The 18,974-nt window shown below is 43.9% G+C and overlaps 2 protein-coding genes and 1 long non-coding RNA gene across 24 annotated transcripts in view; 2 read left to right on the forward strand and 1 right to left on the reverse strand.

Annotated features, from left to right (window-relative positions):
• Positions 1-18,974, forward strand: part of MRPS14 (mitochondrial ribosomal protein S14) — an 868,813-nt gene that overhangs the window by 496,845 nt on the left and 352,994 nt on the right. The gene's annotated exons all lie outside the window — the stretch shown is intronic.
• The window catches only part of TNR (tenascin R), a 427,004-nt gene that overhangs the window by 348,124 nt on the left and 59,906 nt on the right, over positions 1-18,974 (forward strand). For all 3 annotated transcript variants that reach the window (XM_050766969.1, XM_050766977.1, XM_050766987.1), the window contains 3 exons: positions 2,315-2,465; positions 8,057-8,326; positions 14,493-14,678. In XM_050766969.1, coding sequence (XP_050622926.1) covers positions 2,315-2,465; positions 8,057-8,326; positions 14,493-14,678 — 607 coding nt within the window. The remainder of the gene's footprint in view (positions 1-2,314; positions 2,466-8,056; positions 8,327-14,492; positions 14,679-18,974) is intronic.
• Positions 4,811-18,974, reverse strand: part of LOC126941210 (uncharacterized) — a 105,506-nt gene continuing 91,342 nt past the window's right edge. For all 9 annotated transcript variants that reach the window (XR_007721145.1, XR_007721154.1, XR_007721152.1 and 6 more), the window contains one exon: positions 4,811-5,283. This is a non-coding gene — a long non-coding RNA (uncharacterized LOC126941210). The remainder of the gene's footprint in view (positions 5,284-18,974) is intronic.

An 18,974-nucleotide genomic window follows, 5' to 3' on the forward strand; every position in this document is an offset into this window, starting at 1 on the left:
CCAGTATCTTTCTCCATGCCATTAAAGACACAAAATGGCATGTTGTGGGTGTCTGGGATATAGAACATTTCTGCAACAAATATGTGGTAATGACCCACTGACAAGAGTAACTCCAAGCATGGCACCCTGGCCTTGCAGAACAGAGGATGCAGGAAGCAGCCACCAGCTCCAGCTCTCCGCTGAGATAACTCTAGGGCCTGATGAACCATGGTTTTGGTGAGTGTGAAAGCCAGACCCTCAAAAAAATTGAGGCTTCTCTTTAGGACATAAGAAAAGCCAGACTGAATCAGTTACATAATCAGTCAAAAGCTTCATTCTGTGCAGACAGATGCACCAGAGAAAAGTCAGCTTGCGTGGCATCAATCTCTAAAGGTTACAGACACAACACAAAGACACCTTGGCTCTCCTGGATTACTCATAATAAATTTGTAACCTATTAATTTAGCAACTTCTTTTATTAGTCTATGACTTTTAAAGTATCCTAAGATTCTTTTCTACTCTTTAAGGCAGTATTTCTTTATTTTCTTAATTCTAAAACTAACTTTTCTGAATTGCCAGAGGTGCATGCCTGGCTCCAGATTTCCAGAATTTGTTGACCCTACCAGTGTCCTCCCTAACTGTACCACACATGAGGATATAAAGTTCAATCAGACTTCTTCCCTCTGTCTTTATTCTTCAACATCAAAGAACATTTTTTAGCCATTCATCAGACTTAATGACAAATGACACATTTTTGGCTAACAAGACTATGATTTCACCATTCTTTTACTTCAAAATTCTTAGAGCCATGAACTGTTAGAATTACAAAAGATCTTCAAGTTCACAGGGTACGACCCCTCATTTAACATCTAGTTTAGTTTAATATATAGAGACTATGATTCAGAAAACTTGAAGGACCCTTCATTTTACATCTAGTTTAGTTTAATTTATAGAGACTGTGATTCAGAAAACTTGAAGGACATCATACAACTAGTTGGTGACAGGCTTAAAATGAGTACCTGGGCCTCCACCTCCTATCCCAGGGCTCTATTCAATAAACCTGTATGCCCCATTCTCTTATGTGGATACAGTCATATCATAGTCACATTCACAGCAAGGTAAATATATCTAAACAGACATCTGTACCAATATGTCTTATTTGAGTTAAAATGATAAATAAAATATGGCAGGCAATTGAGTTATATAACAATTGGAACAATCAAGTCACCTTGTTGCTCAGGAAGAAAAAGTTATGCCAGGTTCTACTGTTACATGTATCCAGTATGTAAAACTCTAATTAAAAGAGAAGCTGACCAGGGAATGCCAAGGCCAAATGCATGGCCACATGGTTTAATAACTGTTGTGATCTGTAGGTTGAGGCCACTGGGGGGCATTCATGACACTGATTTATAAGAGTATGGCTATAAATTACATATAACGCACCCTGGGTACCATAAATAGAGGCCAAAGAATAGGGGAGAATGGCAGTGCCCTCCAAAAAAGGCCCTCTTGTCTCCTCCACTTCTGAGGACACTCATAGAAAGTATATGGAGAGAAAGAGAGGGGGAAAGATAAGATAGAAAGATAGATAATAAATAATAAATTCTAGATTCAATCTTGTCAAGTTACTCTTTCTCATTGTCTCTTCCCTCTTGTCTCCTTCTTCTCTTCTTGTTATTCTCTTTTTCCAAGCTTTCTTTTTCCTTTCTTTGTACTTCATGTTTGGTTGTCTCACTGAGTCCTAATTCATCTAGGTGGAGGGGAAACAAGACATTGACAGATTCACACTGAATGTAACACCATGAGAAACTCCAGATATAGCAAAATATTAGCTCTGGCTCATAAACAATTATCTCATGGCAATGTCTTAGTTTGACATGTGTTGTGTGTGTATATAAAGATGTTTACACACAAACACACATGACTATCTTCTTCTAAATAGCCAGAGGCATGTTCATTACGATAAATGCCAAAAAGCTCTGATGAATGTTAACCGTAACCATCAAACATTTGATCATTGGCAAAAACCAGTCTGCACCACCTCATGACTAATTTTTATTGGCAAACTCAGCAAACTCAGGAGAAGTGAAAGAAATGTTCCTAAAAATTGACCCTCCATTTGCCAAATCCTCATAGGGTGGTGTCTTTCTTGTGGAGTCCATGGGGAGTTATTTCTGGCCCCAGATACTCAGCTGTCAGCAAGGAGGAAAGAGACTTTGCCCTACTTTAAATTCACAGCCCACAATTAGTATTCCATACCTTTATCTTTCTCTCATCAGATTCCTCTCCCAGTGACTTTTCTCTTTTGCTTTCTCTGCTTCTCCCCACTGTCCAGAACAATGAAGGGGGAGTGATTGCTCAGGTCCCCAGTGATGTTACATCCTTTAACCAGACGGGACTAAAGCCTGGGGAAGAATACATTGTCAATGTGGTGGCTCTGAAAGAACAGGCCCGGAGCCCCCCTACCTCGGCCAGTGTCTCCACAGGTGAGTGCCTCCAACCCTTCTTCCTAGAGCTGCCTACTAGGTCACTCAGAAAAGAACCACAGAATTCCCCAAAGAGTGCAGAGACAAAAGAGGTGTTAGAATTTCTCCCAGAGCTGGGACAATTCTGGTACCTGGTGATGGAGCTACTCTACCAGGTGCTTAGCTCATCATCTTCCTTATTACTCATCCTTACAAGCACTGACATCTGGGAGAGTGTTTCATGGAGACAATTCTTTTTTAATATTTCCATTATATTTATTCTGATATTATTCATGAAGAAGCCTCATTTGTCAGCCCCTGGTGTCAATGAGCTTTGGAAGCAGCAAGAGCTGACTCACTCTTACCTGTGATGATATTTGGAAAAAGTCATCTGAACCTTCCCAAACCTCAATTTATTTTACAAGATAAGCAAGAATAATTTATGATAAACAAGAGTACCTCCTTCATTAAGTTAATATGAGGATGGAATTAGATAAAGCACACAAAGCGATCAGCTCTGTGCTGATGAGAGTGAGTGCTCAATACTTGGTATACACACATATACTTAGAACATACTCAGAAGTGAAAGTGGTAGGAAACAAGTCATTCAAAAATAAGGAGGTATGAGTTGGGTCACTGTTCAAGGTGATGGCTTAAGTCTATTATTATTTCATCCCCACAGTTCACCTCATTCAAGATTATTATATTTCTAGGATTGATTCATTAATTGTCATATTTTGCTTTATTGTTTCCTTAGCTAACAAAGAATGTTCAACTGCAATGCTGTCAATTAGCTATTGTGATGTATCAATGTGTGTCCTCACCAAGAATGTCTTGAAAGTTATACATAGCATCTGGCATAAGTTTTGGTTCTCGTTTTATTGTTGATGGAGCTGAAACTCAGAGGCTAAGCAACTTTCCCTGTCAGTAACAGAAATTGAGATAGGTGACTATTGGTACAGCTTTATGTGTTTTTCATAAACAGAAATCAATGTACCAGAAAGCCAGTTTTAAGTTCAGGACAAAAGGCTGAGTTGACCAGAAATGAGACCCACAACACAATGTAATGAGACCACGTTTACAGATTAGTGATTCATGCTCTGCTATTGAATACAAACCAAACAGCATCAGGTGCCGAGGCTTAAGCTCAGCTTAGAAAACATTGGTTCAGTAATGGGATGGCTGGGTCATATGGTACATCTAGTTCTAGATCCTTGAGGAATCGCCATACTGTTTTCCATAATGGTTGAACTAGTTTACAATCCCACCAACAGTGTAAAAGAGTTCCTATTTCTCCACATCCTCTCCAGCACCTGTTGTTTCCTGACTTATTAATGATTGCCATTCTAACTGGTGTGAGATGGTATCTCATTGTGGTTTTGATTTGCATTTCTTTAGCAAACTATCACAAGAACAGAAAACCAAACACCGCATGTTCTCACTCATAGGTGGGAACTGAACAATGAGATCACTCGGACTCAGGAAGGGGAACATCACACACCGGGGCCTATCATGGGGAGGGGGGAGGGGGGAGGGGGGAGGGATTGCATTGGGAGTTATACCTGATGTAAATGACGAGTTGATGGGTGCAGCACACCAACAAGGCACAAGTATACATATGTAACAAACCTGCACGTTATGCACATGTACCCTACAACTTAAAGTATAATAATAATAAATAAATTAAAAAAAAAAAAAAAAAAAAAAAAAAAAAGAAAACATTGGTTCAGAACTATTGTGGTACTAGCTTGTGTTCCATTAATGCACCAAGGTTCTATGGCAGTGCCTCAAGGCTAGAATCCGGTGGAGAGCCAGACCTCTAATTACTCCTTCTGCCATGCCTCCAACCAGGACAACTCTACTTTGATCTGTTTTATATTTTGTACATCCATTTAAGATTTTTGTCCTTAAAAAAAAAAGTTTACCACCCAAAAGGCTTTCAAACCATTGTCTAATCCAAAAAGTATGTTTTAGAAGAAACTCTGATCCAAAGAGTATGTTTTTTAACCATAAAACCTGAAGTGCTCTGTAAGAATCCCTCTAGAAGGCTGGTGGCTGAGGTTTTCCACAGCTCTGTTCCCCAAGGTTATGCTGTAAACTGAAGAGTTGACATTTCATAACTTGGGGGCAGAAAGGTGTGATGCCTTTGCTCACTCACCATATAAGGGTCACAACAACACTGCTATCACAAAAGACAGGTTAACAAGAGAAAGCATAACAAATTTATTTAATCGAAGTTTCACGTGACACAGGAGCCTTCAGAAATGAAGACCCAAAGACGTGGGGGATATTATCTGTTTTTATGCTTAGGTTTGAGGAAGAATGGACAGCCATGTAGAAATGTAAATGGACAAATGGCTATGATCTTATAGTAATAGTCTAAAGGGGAGACCTAGCAAGGCCTGTCTGCTCAGATTCTTCTTGGCCTCTCTGTGAAGCATTTCTTCTCCACCTCCTCGATGGGGCAGGACCCCACTGGAATGAGGGTCCTCAAAGGAGAAAGGAGGAGGGAAAAAATGACCTTTCTAGGTTTTATGGCTTGCTTTGGGGAAGGAAGAGGAGTTCTAGTTTCTATGACCTGCCTTGAGGAAGAGGAATTCTGATTTCTGTGAATCACTTCAAGGGGAGAAGAAGGGTCAGGAGACGGGAGGACTGCAGATGGTCAGAAAAACCTTGCTTGCTTCTGGGGCTGTTTCTGAAGCTCTTTCATTCCTCTTTAATTCAAAGCACTCAGCACACCAAGGTGCCAAACTTTGGGGTGTCCTGGGATGAGCCCAACAATAGCAGGTGCAGCTTCTCCTCTTCTGATATGAAATGTTTCAAGGTGTCCAAATTATTCCTGTGATTTGATATTAAGAAAGTATTAGTAAAAGACAAAAGGCTAAAAGGAGAAGATGGTTCATAAGAGGATAGAAAACATTGCAGTTGAGGAATGTTTTTCTCCTAGAATATTGAGAGAACATAGAGAAGGTAGTCCAGCCTTGCCTTAGTCTTATAGTCAAATCACATTCTTATAACATTTGCAGTATTTTTTGGTTTGGCAGTTCCTTAAGATTAAAATTAAAATTCCAGATCTAGAAATTTGTGGTAAAGCTAGGCAGAATTATTTTCATTTAAGAAAAAATGTCCTTAATATTTTGGCATCATCTACAGAATCATGAAGAAATGGAAAAACATTTATTCCAGTTTACTTTTTGAGCAGGGGTTGTGTTTGTTTAGACATTAGGACCAAAGCTGAAAGCAAGTTGATACCTCCTTGACTGAAATGGAACATTGCTACCAAGTGGCCAACCAAAGGGCAGAATCCAAGAGTGGCTACGAAAAAGACGGTTGGCTCCCAGTCCTGTGTGCTGTTTTTAGGAAATGATTGTTTAATTATTTCCTTCTGCTAAGAGCTGACCTACACCAACACCCTACTGTGAAGCTCTGTGTCCTCATCAGGCACTCAGGCTGCCTTCTTCTAAGCAGGCCATTTTGTGAATGCAAATTACAAGACCTCCCACAGCTAAAGCCCTTTGTGCTACATAATCACATTTTAATATGTTCAATCCATTATGATTAGGGTTTTCTGGATTTAAAGAGTTGAAGGACAAAAGCCTTTTGTGGTCAGTTGCATTTCCCTGACACCTTTTTTTTTTTTTTTTTTTTCCCAAAAAGCTACAGTTTATTGAAATGCTTCCCCTTCTTTCTCATGGATAAAGAAGATTTTCCATTTATTTCATTTACTCAACACACATTTACTGAGTATCTACTATGCTTCAGATATCATGCTTACACAGCACCTAGGAGGCCACTTCCCCCATTTCATAATTAAGTTAAATTAAATGTAAAAGGCCTAAGTTATCTAAAACCACCAAGTGCAACATGCTGAAAAGAAGCTGGATATATTCTGTTAAATCACATTACTACCTCAAATATGAAAACCAGGAGTTCCTTTTAACTCCAAACCAGGTGGCACCCAAGTGGTCTGGTGATTTTCATTTTAGCTGGTGCTGGACCAAGAGTCCTAAGCAGCTTAAGACAGAACAGGACTAGGCTAAGACCCAGAAAGAGGGAGGAGTACCCAAGGGAAAGGCTCAACCTTGAAAAACTGAGAGGCTTAAGGTCAGTCTAAGACAGTCCTGAGGGAGAAACTTCATTTTGGAGACAGAGTAGGAGGTGGGCCAGAGTGGACTGGATAGAAACAAGTCTTAGTCAAGGCTCGCCAGTAACAAGGAAGAGAGACTTACTTAAACCAGCTGAAGCAGAATAGAGAATTTACTGGAAGGACATAGAGTGTCTCATGGGAATCCCAGGGCCAGAAATGCATCTGGGCCTCACAAAAGACTTGCACCAGAAAATGGAACAACAGGAATCAAATTATTCCATATATCTTTCTAGAAACTCTGCATGGCCACTGGTTTCCCTCTCACTCTCTCCTTTTCTCCCTCTTTCCCCTTTTCTCCAGATCAAATGGTTTCTATATCAGTATCAGAATGGTAGAAAATGGCCACACCAGCTCTGGCTCTGCATGGTCCAACACAGGCTAATTAGAGAACCAGAGTTCTGGTTTTAGTTCCAAATCCTTAAAGAATATTAACGTTAATAATCGGCTCCAGCCAGAAGGGTGTAGCCCCAATAATAAATGAAAACATGGAGGCAAGGGCATGTTGGCCATGCAGACATCCCATGAGAAGTTGAGAAGACTATTTCCTATTCTCCTCACTTGGCTGTTTCTTTTTCTTTCTCCTTCTACATTCCCTCACTTCCCCATTATCTAATTCAGTATGAACAGAACCTCAAGTGGGTGCTGGAGTCACAGGTGGTGGGCCCTGCAGGAAATCCACCAGCTTTCCAGGTGTTGCCCTGACCTGCACAGTGCCAGAGGCCAGGGCTTATGAGGGACATACACTGGAGAACCTGGAAGAGGTGACTGTAATGCCCTTCTGGTGTAGAAATATGCCAGAACAGATGGAGAAAAATGACCCATAAGAGGCTATTCCAAAGCTGGGGTCCTTTTTATCCTTTTATCCAGAGGAGCAAGTTTACCCAGAAGGCATGTTCATTTCCTCAAATGCAAGCGTCTGTTGGTTTTTAAACGGTCTTAGCGACTGTGTTGACTGGGCTGGTAGAGTGGCTGAACAGGGACATCTTTTGAATACTCATTATGACCTCTTTGGCAACCAAGCTGGAAGTCTTGGATGTTTAGGCAGTCTGGTCATTTCCTAGGTCTTTCCTCAGGGCTCAAAGAAGGTGAGAGCTGAGTGGCAGAAATGTGCCAGAAACCCAGTTCTCCATTCTCTGTCCCATGACCTCCAGAAAGAAACAGGGCCGACTCTTTCAAGTCAGCAAGTGCCCTTCCCCTGCTCAGACTGGGAAGTGCCATCACCTGAAAACTACAGCCTGGTAAAAGAACAATTAGACCAAAATTCAGGGGAACCAAGGCAAACTGCATGTCCTCAGGAAAGATACTTCATCTTACTGTGTCTCATTTTCCTCATCTGTGAAATGCAATAATAATACCCATCCTCTCTCTGACTGACCAGACTTCCATGAGGAGGAAAAGAGAGAGCTGACGCCCAAGGTTTATTTCTCACTCAAACTTTTTGTTCTATTTGATCCTTCTCATTCAGTCATTGACGGCCCCACGCAGATCCTGGTTCGAGATGTCTCTGACACCGTGGCTTTTGTGGAGTGGATCCCCCCTCGAGCCAAAGTCGATTTCATTCTCTTGAAATATGGCCTGGTGGGTGGGGAAGGCGGGAGGACCACCTTCCGGCTGCAGCCTCCCCTGAGCCAATACTCAGTGCAGGCCCTGCGGCCCGGCTCCCGCTACGAGGTGTCAGTCAGCGCTGTCCGAGGGACCAACGAGAGTGATTCTGCCACCACTCAGTTCACAACAGGTAAGGCTGCGGTGGGGGAGAGAGGCACAAGGAGGGAAAGAGGGGTGGAACCAGCCAGTGGTATCATCACAGCAAGAGGGGTATTAGGAATGAGGCGAGGTGTGTCAGAGCATCAGCCTTGTTACAGACACTGCAAGAAGGAAGTGAGAGATGTCCAGCATAGAGAAAAAGCAGCACGCCCTCACTAGGAGAGGAAAGCTAGCTTCTCATCCTACCTCTACTGGCAGCTAGATCTGTGATTGATATAAATCCTTCCCCACTATGGGCCTCAGGTTTCCCGTTTGTAAAATGACAAGTTTGTCTTGAACACATGCAAGCATCCGTATTGCTAGTCCAAATGGCAATTTTGTGAGAATTCAGGAAAGGCGTCTCTTTCTCAAGACACATTCTTACCCATTTGCTGGAAATTATCATAAAAATTCTATAAACCTACAATGACTACACCACCATGATGGTGTGCATTGGCATTATGCCAAGCCCAACCTGTACAACTCTAAGCAGACCTTCTGACCAATTCTGTGATTCACCCTGTAAGTAATGGCAGTAAGGCTCATATGAGGCTGATTCCCACAGATAGGAGGTTAACAAAGCCCATGTAAAACCTGCCTTGCTATGGTGACCACCCACCCCCACATTCTCAAGGCCACTGGGACTCTTAGAGCTTTGCCAACAGTTGGGAAAGGCCAGACCTCAGGGTGACTTGCTCCCTGACTTTCTCAGTGCCCATCAGTCTGGCCAGCTAGTGGGCTAGTAGGACAGGCACCATCCAAAGGATGGGCTTCCTGGCACCCTCATTATGTAAATAAGGGCCTGTGATCAGATTAGTGATTGTGTCTCTCTTCTGGATTCTCAGTCTCACCCTCTTTGCCTTGGGATGGTCACATGTCAAATAATATCTCTGCCAACTCCAAGTTGACCCAGGGATCAAAGAAAACTGATAACATCTGTAAGATCTAAGACCAGCATCTTCGGGTGGGGTAAAGTTGAAGAATCACTAATTCAAGAATTCTACCTTAGATTGTGGCATAAGAGTCTGCCACAGAATGGAATGAGTCCAGGGTTTTCAAGAAGATTCAATAAATAAATAACACCCCTGTGCTCCACTGGGTTTAAAATCAATTGATAAATTGGCAAAAAGTGAAACAGATGGACACCAAAATGTTCCCTAGATTGCAGCATGTAACTTAGCGTCATGGCCAGATGGGTTTGCAAACTAGATGGCCACTGTGGACCTGGGCAAGTCTCTCCATATGGCAGAAGTTGGGAGACTACCCAGGTTAGGACTTACAGCATGGAGGAACAAGTAGAGGCCTGAACACTTGAAACAGCCTGTCCCACAAGAGAGGGGAACAGAAGGGCAATGCCCAGGTCCTGCTGCAAAACTCACCATTTAGGTAAGCTCATTTTCTCCAGCAAAAGAGAGACAAGAGCCTAGGAAACATCAAGGGCAGGGAAGAGCTTTCCCGTTAAAAAGGAGCAAATGCAGACACTGATAAAATGGAGAAGGCAAGGTTTGATTCTGAAAAATACTCTTTTAGGTTTTCTCTCTAGCTCCTGGGCTAGATGCCACCCTCTCACCCAGGGGGTGCCCAGTGGGATTTTTACTGAACATATCTTGGGATCCCAAATGACCAAATGTGCACCTTGAAACAATGAACTAAATTCTGTCCATTTCTCTTCCCTTCTGTTTCCTCACTTAACCAAAGACGTTCATGTCCCTTCTTGGTTAATTCTAGGTCAGCTTCTCATTTCCCACCTCCACAATACCACTTGCTCAGGGGGGTGGTATTGTCTGTGGACAACGAGTCCTGCATCCTTTTCTTAATTTCAGGATAGTTTTGTTTGAAAAGTGGTTTCTTTGTGCTCTGCTCTGATAAGGAGTTTGAAGCGGCAAAAAAGGAGAGGAGAGCTCTTAAGAAGCGTGATGAAAAACAAAGTCTTGATGTTCAGGTCGACAAGATGGAAGCAGGATTGGCTGGTGGCCCAGGAAAATTCCGATCAAGACAATTACATTCTGCCTCCTAGGAGCTCCCCCAGAGTTTCAGTTCATTGCTACATGGTTTTCTGTTTCCGGTTGCCTGGTGGATTGGCAGCTGTGAGGCAGCTGACTTCTCAATACAGCCTCAGCCTACACCTCAAATATGCTCCCCTCTGCTGGAGGAGGGTGAGGGGAAAGAAGGGATGAGGAGATGCAAACAGTACTGCAGACAGATTCTCCAGGCCTGGGTTGGCAGGTGCCAGTTAAATGACGAGAGGGTACCCAGACCCTCGCGATGAGGCCCTCAGTCATTTCAGAGCTCCGCTTAAATTCAAATTAACCAAAGTGCTTTTCCAGGTGATGGCTCCGACACTAGGAGTGCACTAATTGCACAGGCAATTAAAGCAGAGATTTGCTTCCTACATGGTGAGTAGGATATTTGCTTGGGTCTTAGAGCTGTTCTGAAAGAGGAAAGAACCCTGAACAAAGCACACCACAGCCTGTGATTGGAGAGAAGCCAGTGCAGAAAACCCAGAGGCCAATCTCCAAAACCCCTCCCTGCCCTCAGCAGCTCTGGTTTCAGTTGCCCTCAGGAGGGAACTCCTGGCACCATTTCTCTCCTCTGGAGGCCTTCTCTTTAAGCAGATCCCTCAAGGTTCCAAGCACAGGCACCAGGGCATCTGGTCAACAGAGGCTGCTGTTTTGACCTGAATACCCCAGATTTCTCTTTATTGCTATTTTAGGTTGAGTTGTGTTCCACAAAAAGACGTTGAAGTCCTGATCCCCATACCTGTGAATGTGACCTTATTTGTATATTGGGTTTTTGCAGATAATCAAGTTAAAATGAGGTCATTAGAGTGGGCCCTAATCCAATATGACTACGTCCTTATAGAAAGGGGAAATTTGGGCCCAGAGACAGATATGCCCACAAGAAGAATACCATGGTGAAGATGAAGGCTGAGATCGGAATGATTCTTGATTCTTCCACAAGCCAAGAAATGCCAAAGATCACCAGCAAATCACTAGTAGCTAGGAGAGGCATGCAACAGATTCTCACTCACAACCCTCAAAAGGAAGCAGCCCTACTGACACCTTGATCTTGAGTCTGTGAGACAATAACTTTTCTTTTTTTTTTTTGAGATGGAGTCTCACTCTGTTGCCCAGTCTGGAGTGCAGTGGCATGATCTCAGCTCAGTGCAACCCCACCTCCCAGGTTCAAGCGATTCTCCTGCCTCAGCCTCCCAAGTAGCTAGGACTACAGGCACCTGCCACCACGCCCAGCTAATTTTTTGGATGTTTAGTAGAGAAGGTGTTTCACCATGTTAGCCAGGATGGTCTCGATCTCCTGACCTCATGATCTGCCCGCCTCGGCCTCCTAACGTGCTAGGATTATAGGTGTGAGCCACCATGCCTGGAGAGACAATAATTTCTATTATTTAAGATACCCAGTTGGTGGTGCCTTGTTATGGCAGTCCTAGGAAACTAATAGGAACATCTAAGTCCCAACAGTTCAAGCCCCTACCTGCTTGGCAATGATGCCACTCTAGGACTCTTCAGGAAGTTCTTTCACAATTTCAAGCTGGATGGCACTTGCACCTCAGCCAAGAATCTGGCTGCAAAGAGCAGAGTAGGGCTTCCTGCTCATACAAGGCCAGCACCCTCACTCAAAGCTATCCTTTTTTCTGCACCTTCTCGCCCCAAGCATTCTCAATGCCCCACAGCTGAAATACTTAACAGGACTTTTCTAAAACTTGATGTATGTTTATCGAACACCTACCAGGTGCCAAGAACTATTCTAGGCACTGAGGCTACAGAATAAACAGATAGACAAGATCCTGGTTCACATGAATTACCTTCCAGTGGAGAAACTGGACAAGGCAGAAGGAAATAAACACCCAAAATTATTTTGATTATGAGTACTATGATGAAAAGTGAAATGAACGATACAGAGGCATGACCATGTTGGATCGAGTAGTTTGAAAAGGCTTCTCTGAGAAGGTGACGTTTTAACTAAGACCTAGATGACCTAAGCCATGTGAGGATCTGGAGAACATTCCAGGCAAAGGCAGAAGCCAGTTCAAAGGTCCTGAGGTAGGAATAAGCTTGATGAGTTTCAAGAGTAGAAAAAAAGCAATATAGCTGGAGCACAACAAATAAGTGTAGAAGTCGTACATGGTGATATCTGAGAAGCAGGCAGGGCTGGATCACACAGAGCCCTGCCGGCCACAATTAGGAGTTTGTAACAGGAAGCAACAGAAAAGTTTTAAGCAAGGGAATTACTTAATCTAATTTATGTTTTAGAGACTAGATATGTCTATTCCATAGTCTCAAGTCTCTCCACACGACCTCCACTAGACATCTGGCTTTGCCTTGCTCTTGACTGACTGACGTTGCAGAGAACAGCTCAGCTCCCACCTACAGGGGTGCCCTCAGTGGCCCCTCTCTCCTAGAGGTCACACTTCAAGGCCAGAGGGAGCAAACAATTTCACCTCATCCTAGTTCTAACAATCGTCTTTCCAGACGTCATTCTCAGGATTGACTTCTTTCAGGATCATTGACATTGGAGGTGTCTGGTCCCTTCAGTGACAACACTGCCCCTTAATCCACAGGCCACAACCCCTATGATCAAAAATACAAAAAAAAAAAAAAAAAAAAAAAAAGAAAGAAAAGAAAAAAAAAAAAAAAAAAAAAAGAAAACCCCAAAGCATAGTCTAACATTTCCAAGGCTTGGGTTTTTAATTGTGAAGAGCACTAGGTAGAAGTCTCAACCTTAACCCTAACCCTAAATTAATTTTGCTCCAGTTCAGTTTGAGCTGCACACCCCAAGCCCAGTCCAGTCCCTTTGCCCAGCCTCTCCTCCTGCATGAAATTTAGGGGCATACAATGCAGCGGCAGGTGTTCCTCCACATGCCTATCTATCCAAGCTCCTCTCTCCATCCAACTGCTAGAGAAATAGCACACATAACACATCAAGAATACATAGTATCTGGCAAGCTAAAGTACAGTGAGTGAGGAAACATTTCTCAGGAAAACAAGCTGCAGAGACATAAATCTGCTAAAAGATTCACCCAATTTACATCGCTAAACAGAACACTTCTCACTCTGAAGCCTCTGCGCTCAGATTGATTCACGGCATTTCAGTCTTCCACAAGAACAATTGGTGGAAACTTGCCTTGCATTTGCAAATTAAAACAGTCCACTCGAGGTTTTCCCAGAACAAATGGCTAGTTCACTCCAAAGTTAAATTCAAGTGTCAAAGGCAAGAACTATTTTAAATGTTTTAAGTGACAGTTGTTCTGGGCAGCACATTATTGCACTGCAATTTGTTTATGCTGTTTCTGCCCAAAGAAGCTTGAAGAGATAGCCAGTCCTGGGAGAAAAAAAGCAGTGTCCCCATGGTCTTTTTGTGGCAACCCCAGAGAACAAGCATTGGGGTTCATGGAACTCGGGAAAAGCTTCAGAGGCAACAGGAAGCCAGCTCAGGCCTTGGGCACCTATTTTTGTACAGGGCATCATGCTGTGTACTATCCATGGATTGCCTAATCCATGCAACAACCTGAAATGTTGGTATTATTTGTCCCTTTTACAGAGGTGGCCATCAAGGCCAAGCAGAGTTAAAAGACTTGCTCATGGTTCCATTACCAAAGATGTCAGAGCTGGGGATCAAACTGAAGTCTGACTCCAAAGCCTGTATTATTTCTGCTACATCACATCGTCCATATATGTCTTACCTTTATAGCTGTGTTTATTCAGGTAAACACAGAGGAAGGCACCTTACACTTCAAAATCTTGAAATCAACAGTCTTTTTGTTTAGCAGTCAAATTTGATATTGTTCTATTCCATCTCCATCACTTGGGAGCTGGCTCTGATTTTCTCCTACTGGGGTTTCCCTTGTTTTGTTTTTAAGCTTATGATGTTGGCTGGTTTCTAGAACGCCACTGGAACTCTTGAACGGAAATGGGGGAAGCATAAAGTGTATTGATCTCCAGCTCCCAAGTATCTAACCTGCCCAAGGAATTTGTCATGGCAGACCAAAAAGCTAAGGGTAGCCACATTGTTCACTCAAATGTGAGCCAGAGGGTCAGGGGGTGTGGGCTGTCACCACCGATATTTTCAGAGTTCAAGATGCCCCACAAATGTACATTACATTATCATGTGTGATGTTGGTGATGTCTGTCTATTTGTAGAGATTGATGCCCCCAAGAACTTGCGAGTTGGTTCTCGCACAGCAACCAGCCTTGACCTCGAGTGGGATAACAGTGAGGCCGAAGTTCAGGAGTACAAGGTTGTATACAGCACCCTGGCGGGTGAGCAATATCATGAGGTACTGGTCCCCAAGGGCATTGGTCCAACCACCAGGGCCACCCTGACAGGTGAGTAAGACCTATCTCTTAGGGTTATGCTGGTTGCTGAGTCTACACCCTCACAGTTCTCTCCCCAACCCACACACCTTACAAACCCATGGCCAATTCCTACTGATCTCATCTCCTAAGTGCCTAGCATATATGTCTAGTACTGTCCATTGTACTGCCATCACCTGTTCTAAGCTACTAACATCTCTTTTTTTTTTTTTTTTTTTTTTTTTTTTTGAGACGGAGTCTCTCCGTCACCCAGGCTGGAGTGCAATGGCACGATCTCAGCTCATTGCAACCGCTGCCTCTGGAGTTCAAGCAATTCTCCTGCCTCAGCCTCCCAAGTACCTGGGATTACAGGCATCTGCCACCACGGCTGGCTAATTTTGTATTTTTAATAGAGATGGGGTTTCTCCATGTTGGTCAAGCTGGTCACAAACTCCCGACCTCAGGTGATCCACCCACCTCGGCTTCCCAAAGTGCTGGGATTACAGGTGTGAGCTACCGCACCTGGCCTTCCAGTAACTTTTTCAAAGTACATTTTTGATTATGCCATTGCACTATGCAGATATTCCGGGGACTTCCCACTGCTCTTAGGATAAGCCCAGACCCTTAGTGTGGACACCAGGCCCTGCCTGGTTTTCCCCTGCCCTCTCCAGACTCACCTCCCACCCACATACGCTGGTGTTTTCTGGGCTCCAGGCCCATAAGTCTGCTTCTTTCCATTTCTCAAATACATTTTCCCTCCTGCTACAGGGCTGGCAAATGCTGTTCCCTCTGTCTGATAGGAACCTCTTCATCTAGCCAATGCAGACTTCCCTTTCCACTCCCAGGTTACTTCCCACTTCAGGGAGCCTGTTTGGTTCCTGGAAGAGGTCAGTTCATTCTGTCCAGCAGCCTCATCTTGCCAGTTTCCACTCACCTCCTAGCACTCCTCAGGTTATCATTTTACATGTGTGGCATGATTGTTTGACTATCAGTCTCCACCCTAAACCTAAATCTCTGTGAACATTGCACCGTATTTGGTTTTGCTCATTATTGAATCTCAGAGTTCAGCATTTCCTGAATGAATGAATGAAACTGCAAAAGTTCACTATGACTTGGGCATGGATTGCAAGAGTTCACTGATAAAATGAGAGCCGAGTCATGCCATATGCACCCTGTGAAAAGTTTGGGTTTATTCTTAAGGGCAATGGAGAGTCATTGAGGGATTTTAAGTAAGGTGATGTAATGACTGGATTGTGCAGAGAAGGGCAAGGTCAGAGGCAGGAAGACTGCTTAGGAGGCTGTTGCCGGAGTCAAAGGGAAATGATGATGGCATGGACTAAGGCAGTGTCCTTGGTCACAGTGATACCTGGCTGGGAAGCATTCCCTGTCCCCTGGGAGTGTGAGACCCAGTCAACACCACTCCTGGGGCCTCTGGCTCACCCATCCAAGAAAACCCCCTTCCCAAACTCACCAAAGGGTAGAAGACTGGAAATGGGGGCGCGGTTTTCAGACGAAGGAGATGCTGTGCAGAACAGTCGCGGACCAGGAGCTGCCAGTGTGCTCACAGACAGAGATTCTGTTTAGTTTGTGTCTTGGATTCCTACAAAAGTATTTGCTGTCTTGGTAGACAAGGGATACACAGCAAAGAGCGCTTACAGTAAACAAGGGCAGTATAATCAAAGCAGTTTTCCTCCCAAGTTGAAATCCCAGACCGCCTTGCCAAATACAGCCAGTTAAAGTAAATATAATAAATGCCTTTTCCAGACAGACACACTCCTAAAGGCACAGCAAGGAGATCGGAAGATATGCTGACCAAGCGGATTAACAGGGGTGAATTAGGCAGAGAAAGGATAGACCAGCTGGCATAGGGCCTCGCAGAGAGCTTGAAACAGTCACAAAAATTAAGCTAAATCCCCCCAAAAAAACACAAAAACTGAAATGATACAGGAGGGAACTGATTCTAAGTGCAGCCCATCCCTGCCTAGAGCCGCAGGCTAATTTGGTAATTAGCAGTTATATAAAATCAATGGCTAACTGTTCAGATGGAGGATGCGCCATGAAATCGTGAGAGAGACAGAAAACCCAGACACGTCCTAGTTCTTATTTCCCTCTACTGGGAAAAAAGAAGATTCAACACTCACAGATCATCTGTCTTATTCCAGGCACCCTCATACAGTTATAACTTCTTTAATCTTCACAACCACCTCATGAGGTGGGTATGGTTAGCATTCCCATTTTACAGATGAGGAAACTGAGGCTCATGGAGTTTGAAAACTTGCCCAAGTTCACAAAGCTAGCAAGGGGCACGGCTGTGATTCAAACCCCCTCCTTCTGAGTACCAGTCAGAAGGTTACCCTTCCATGGCTGCTTCCACCAAAGAAGTAAAATGTAAGGGACAGTCCAAATTTAAATGCCACAGACCTAGAAGGGATGGGAAAATTATTATTGAGTATGGGGCTTAAATAGGTTGATTTTTTGTTACAGTCTGACTTAAAACATTTCAAATATATATATTACATTACATTTATATATTACACATAATTATCTCAGGGAGCTCACTGCTGGGGAGATTTATAAAGGCAAATAGCTTAACATAATTTAAGAAGGGATTATTGGCACATAAGGAAATCAAGTGTATCTGTACTCGCTGAGATGCTAGTTGCAAGGATTGTTGGTTCTCCTGCTGAGGCATCTGGGGGAAGAGAAGGGAGAGCCATGAAAAAGAGAAAAGGACAAAAGGGAGAAGTTTGACTTTGGCTCTAAAACATTGTGCTTTCTCCCTCACTCTTCAACTTGGAGCCTAAGAAGTTAAGTTTTTCAGCCTCCAACACCTGTGTTCAGACTCAGTTTGATTTGATTGCTGTGCTCTGTGCAATATGCTAAGAGCCTAGACTTTCGACTCTGTACCCAGGCTTGCCACTTACTGTGTGATTTGGGACGGTTGATTGAATCTTTCTAAACCTCTGTTTCTTCATCTGTTAAAGGGGACTGATACCACCGACCCCACAGTGCCATCATGAGGCATTCATGAGGCAATACATTTAACGAGCTTAAGGTAGTGCTTCTGACAACAAACTACTCAGTAAGTGGATGGCAGTGGTGAAGAAGAAAGAGTTGAGGAGGTCTGTGAGCTACTGGATGGTTTAGGATGTCCTCCTTTAGTCCAGGTGGCCTAGTGGTTTAGAACCTTGCCTCCCACAGCGTGGTGCAGCCACCAGCAGCCCGGGCATCACCCCCAGAGACGTTGGAGGCCTCTTCTCCCGAGAACTACCAACCCAAAGCCTGCATTTTAGGACCCCTGCTTCAAGGAAATCCATGAAACTCACTTAGAGCACAGCTGTGGAAGTCACCCCACTCAGGGGTGAGACCAGCTTCATGAAGTGTGCATCCTTGAACAAATTTCTTAAATTTCCTGCACTTCAGTTTTCTAACCTGAAAGACATCCTATCTACCTCATTGGGTAGTTGTGAGGATTAAACGAAATCATACATATATCCCTATTCAAGTACTTAAGATGGAGCCTGGCACACAGCAAGCACTCAACACCCATGTGATTTTTTATTGGTATTAAACCCCACAAAGCTCAAACCTGAAGCCATGGCTGCCTGGCCTTTTCCAGGCACAACGTCAGGCCCCCTTTACTCTCGCTATTGACTCTCAACCCTTAAAGCTCTGTGGCACCTGTATTTGCCGTTCCCTGCAGGAGCCCTTGTCTCTGAGTCCACCATTTTCCTCTTTGCTGTGGAATCCAGGCCCTTCCTGACTCTCCTGGTCTCTGAGGCATTCCCAGGGCTGGCTGGCAGCAAGCACCCCCTCTCGACCTCCCTCTTTACAAATGTTGCCCTCTGCCACACAGAGTCCAGGCTGGGGCCCAAAATTCAAAACATTCCCCCGCCCCCCATTATTCTCTGTAGGCAACGTCCAGAGAATTCCTTCTGGGATATGAATTTGCTTCTGAACAACAGACTCAATGTCTGCAATGACTTTTTCTCTCTGCTCTGGTGGCTTCTGTGTCCTTAATAAGTCTGTTTTAGGCTCAGTCACTTAGCCTGTATGGTGTCTGTTTGGCCTGTGCACCATACCTATAGTCCCAAAGGGGTGCTTGAGTGTTACTCATCTTACCAGCCAGATTAGAACCTGGCACCATGTAACAGGGTACAATACCACTCTGCTTTCTGGGCAGCAACAACAACAACAAAAAAAAGAAAGAATTTAGAAAACTCCAAGTAGAGAGAGGGAGGGAAAGAGAGAGAGAGGGGAGGGAGAAGATTTTTAGTTGCTGACTGCAATTTAGCCAAAAACATCAACTTCCCTGCCTGGGACTAACAC

This window comes from Macaca thibetana, chromosome 1 (genome assembly GCF_024542745.1).
Source record: "Macaca thibetana thibetana isolate TM-01 chromosome 1, ASM2454274v1, whole genome shotgun sequence".
NCBI classification, from domain to species: domain Eukaryota; kingdom Metazoa; phylum Chordata; class Mammalia; order Primates; family Cercopithecidae; genus Macaca; species Macaca thibetana.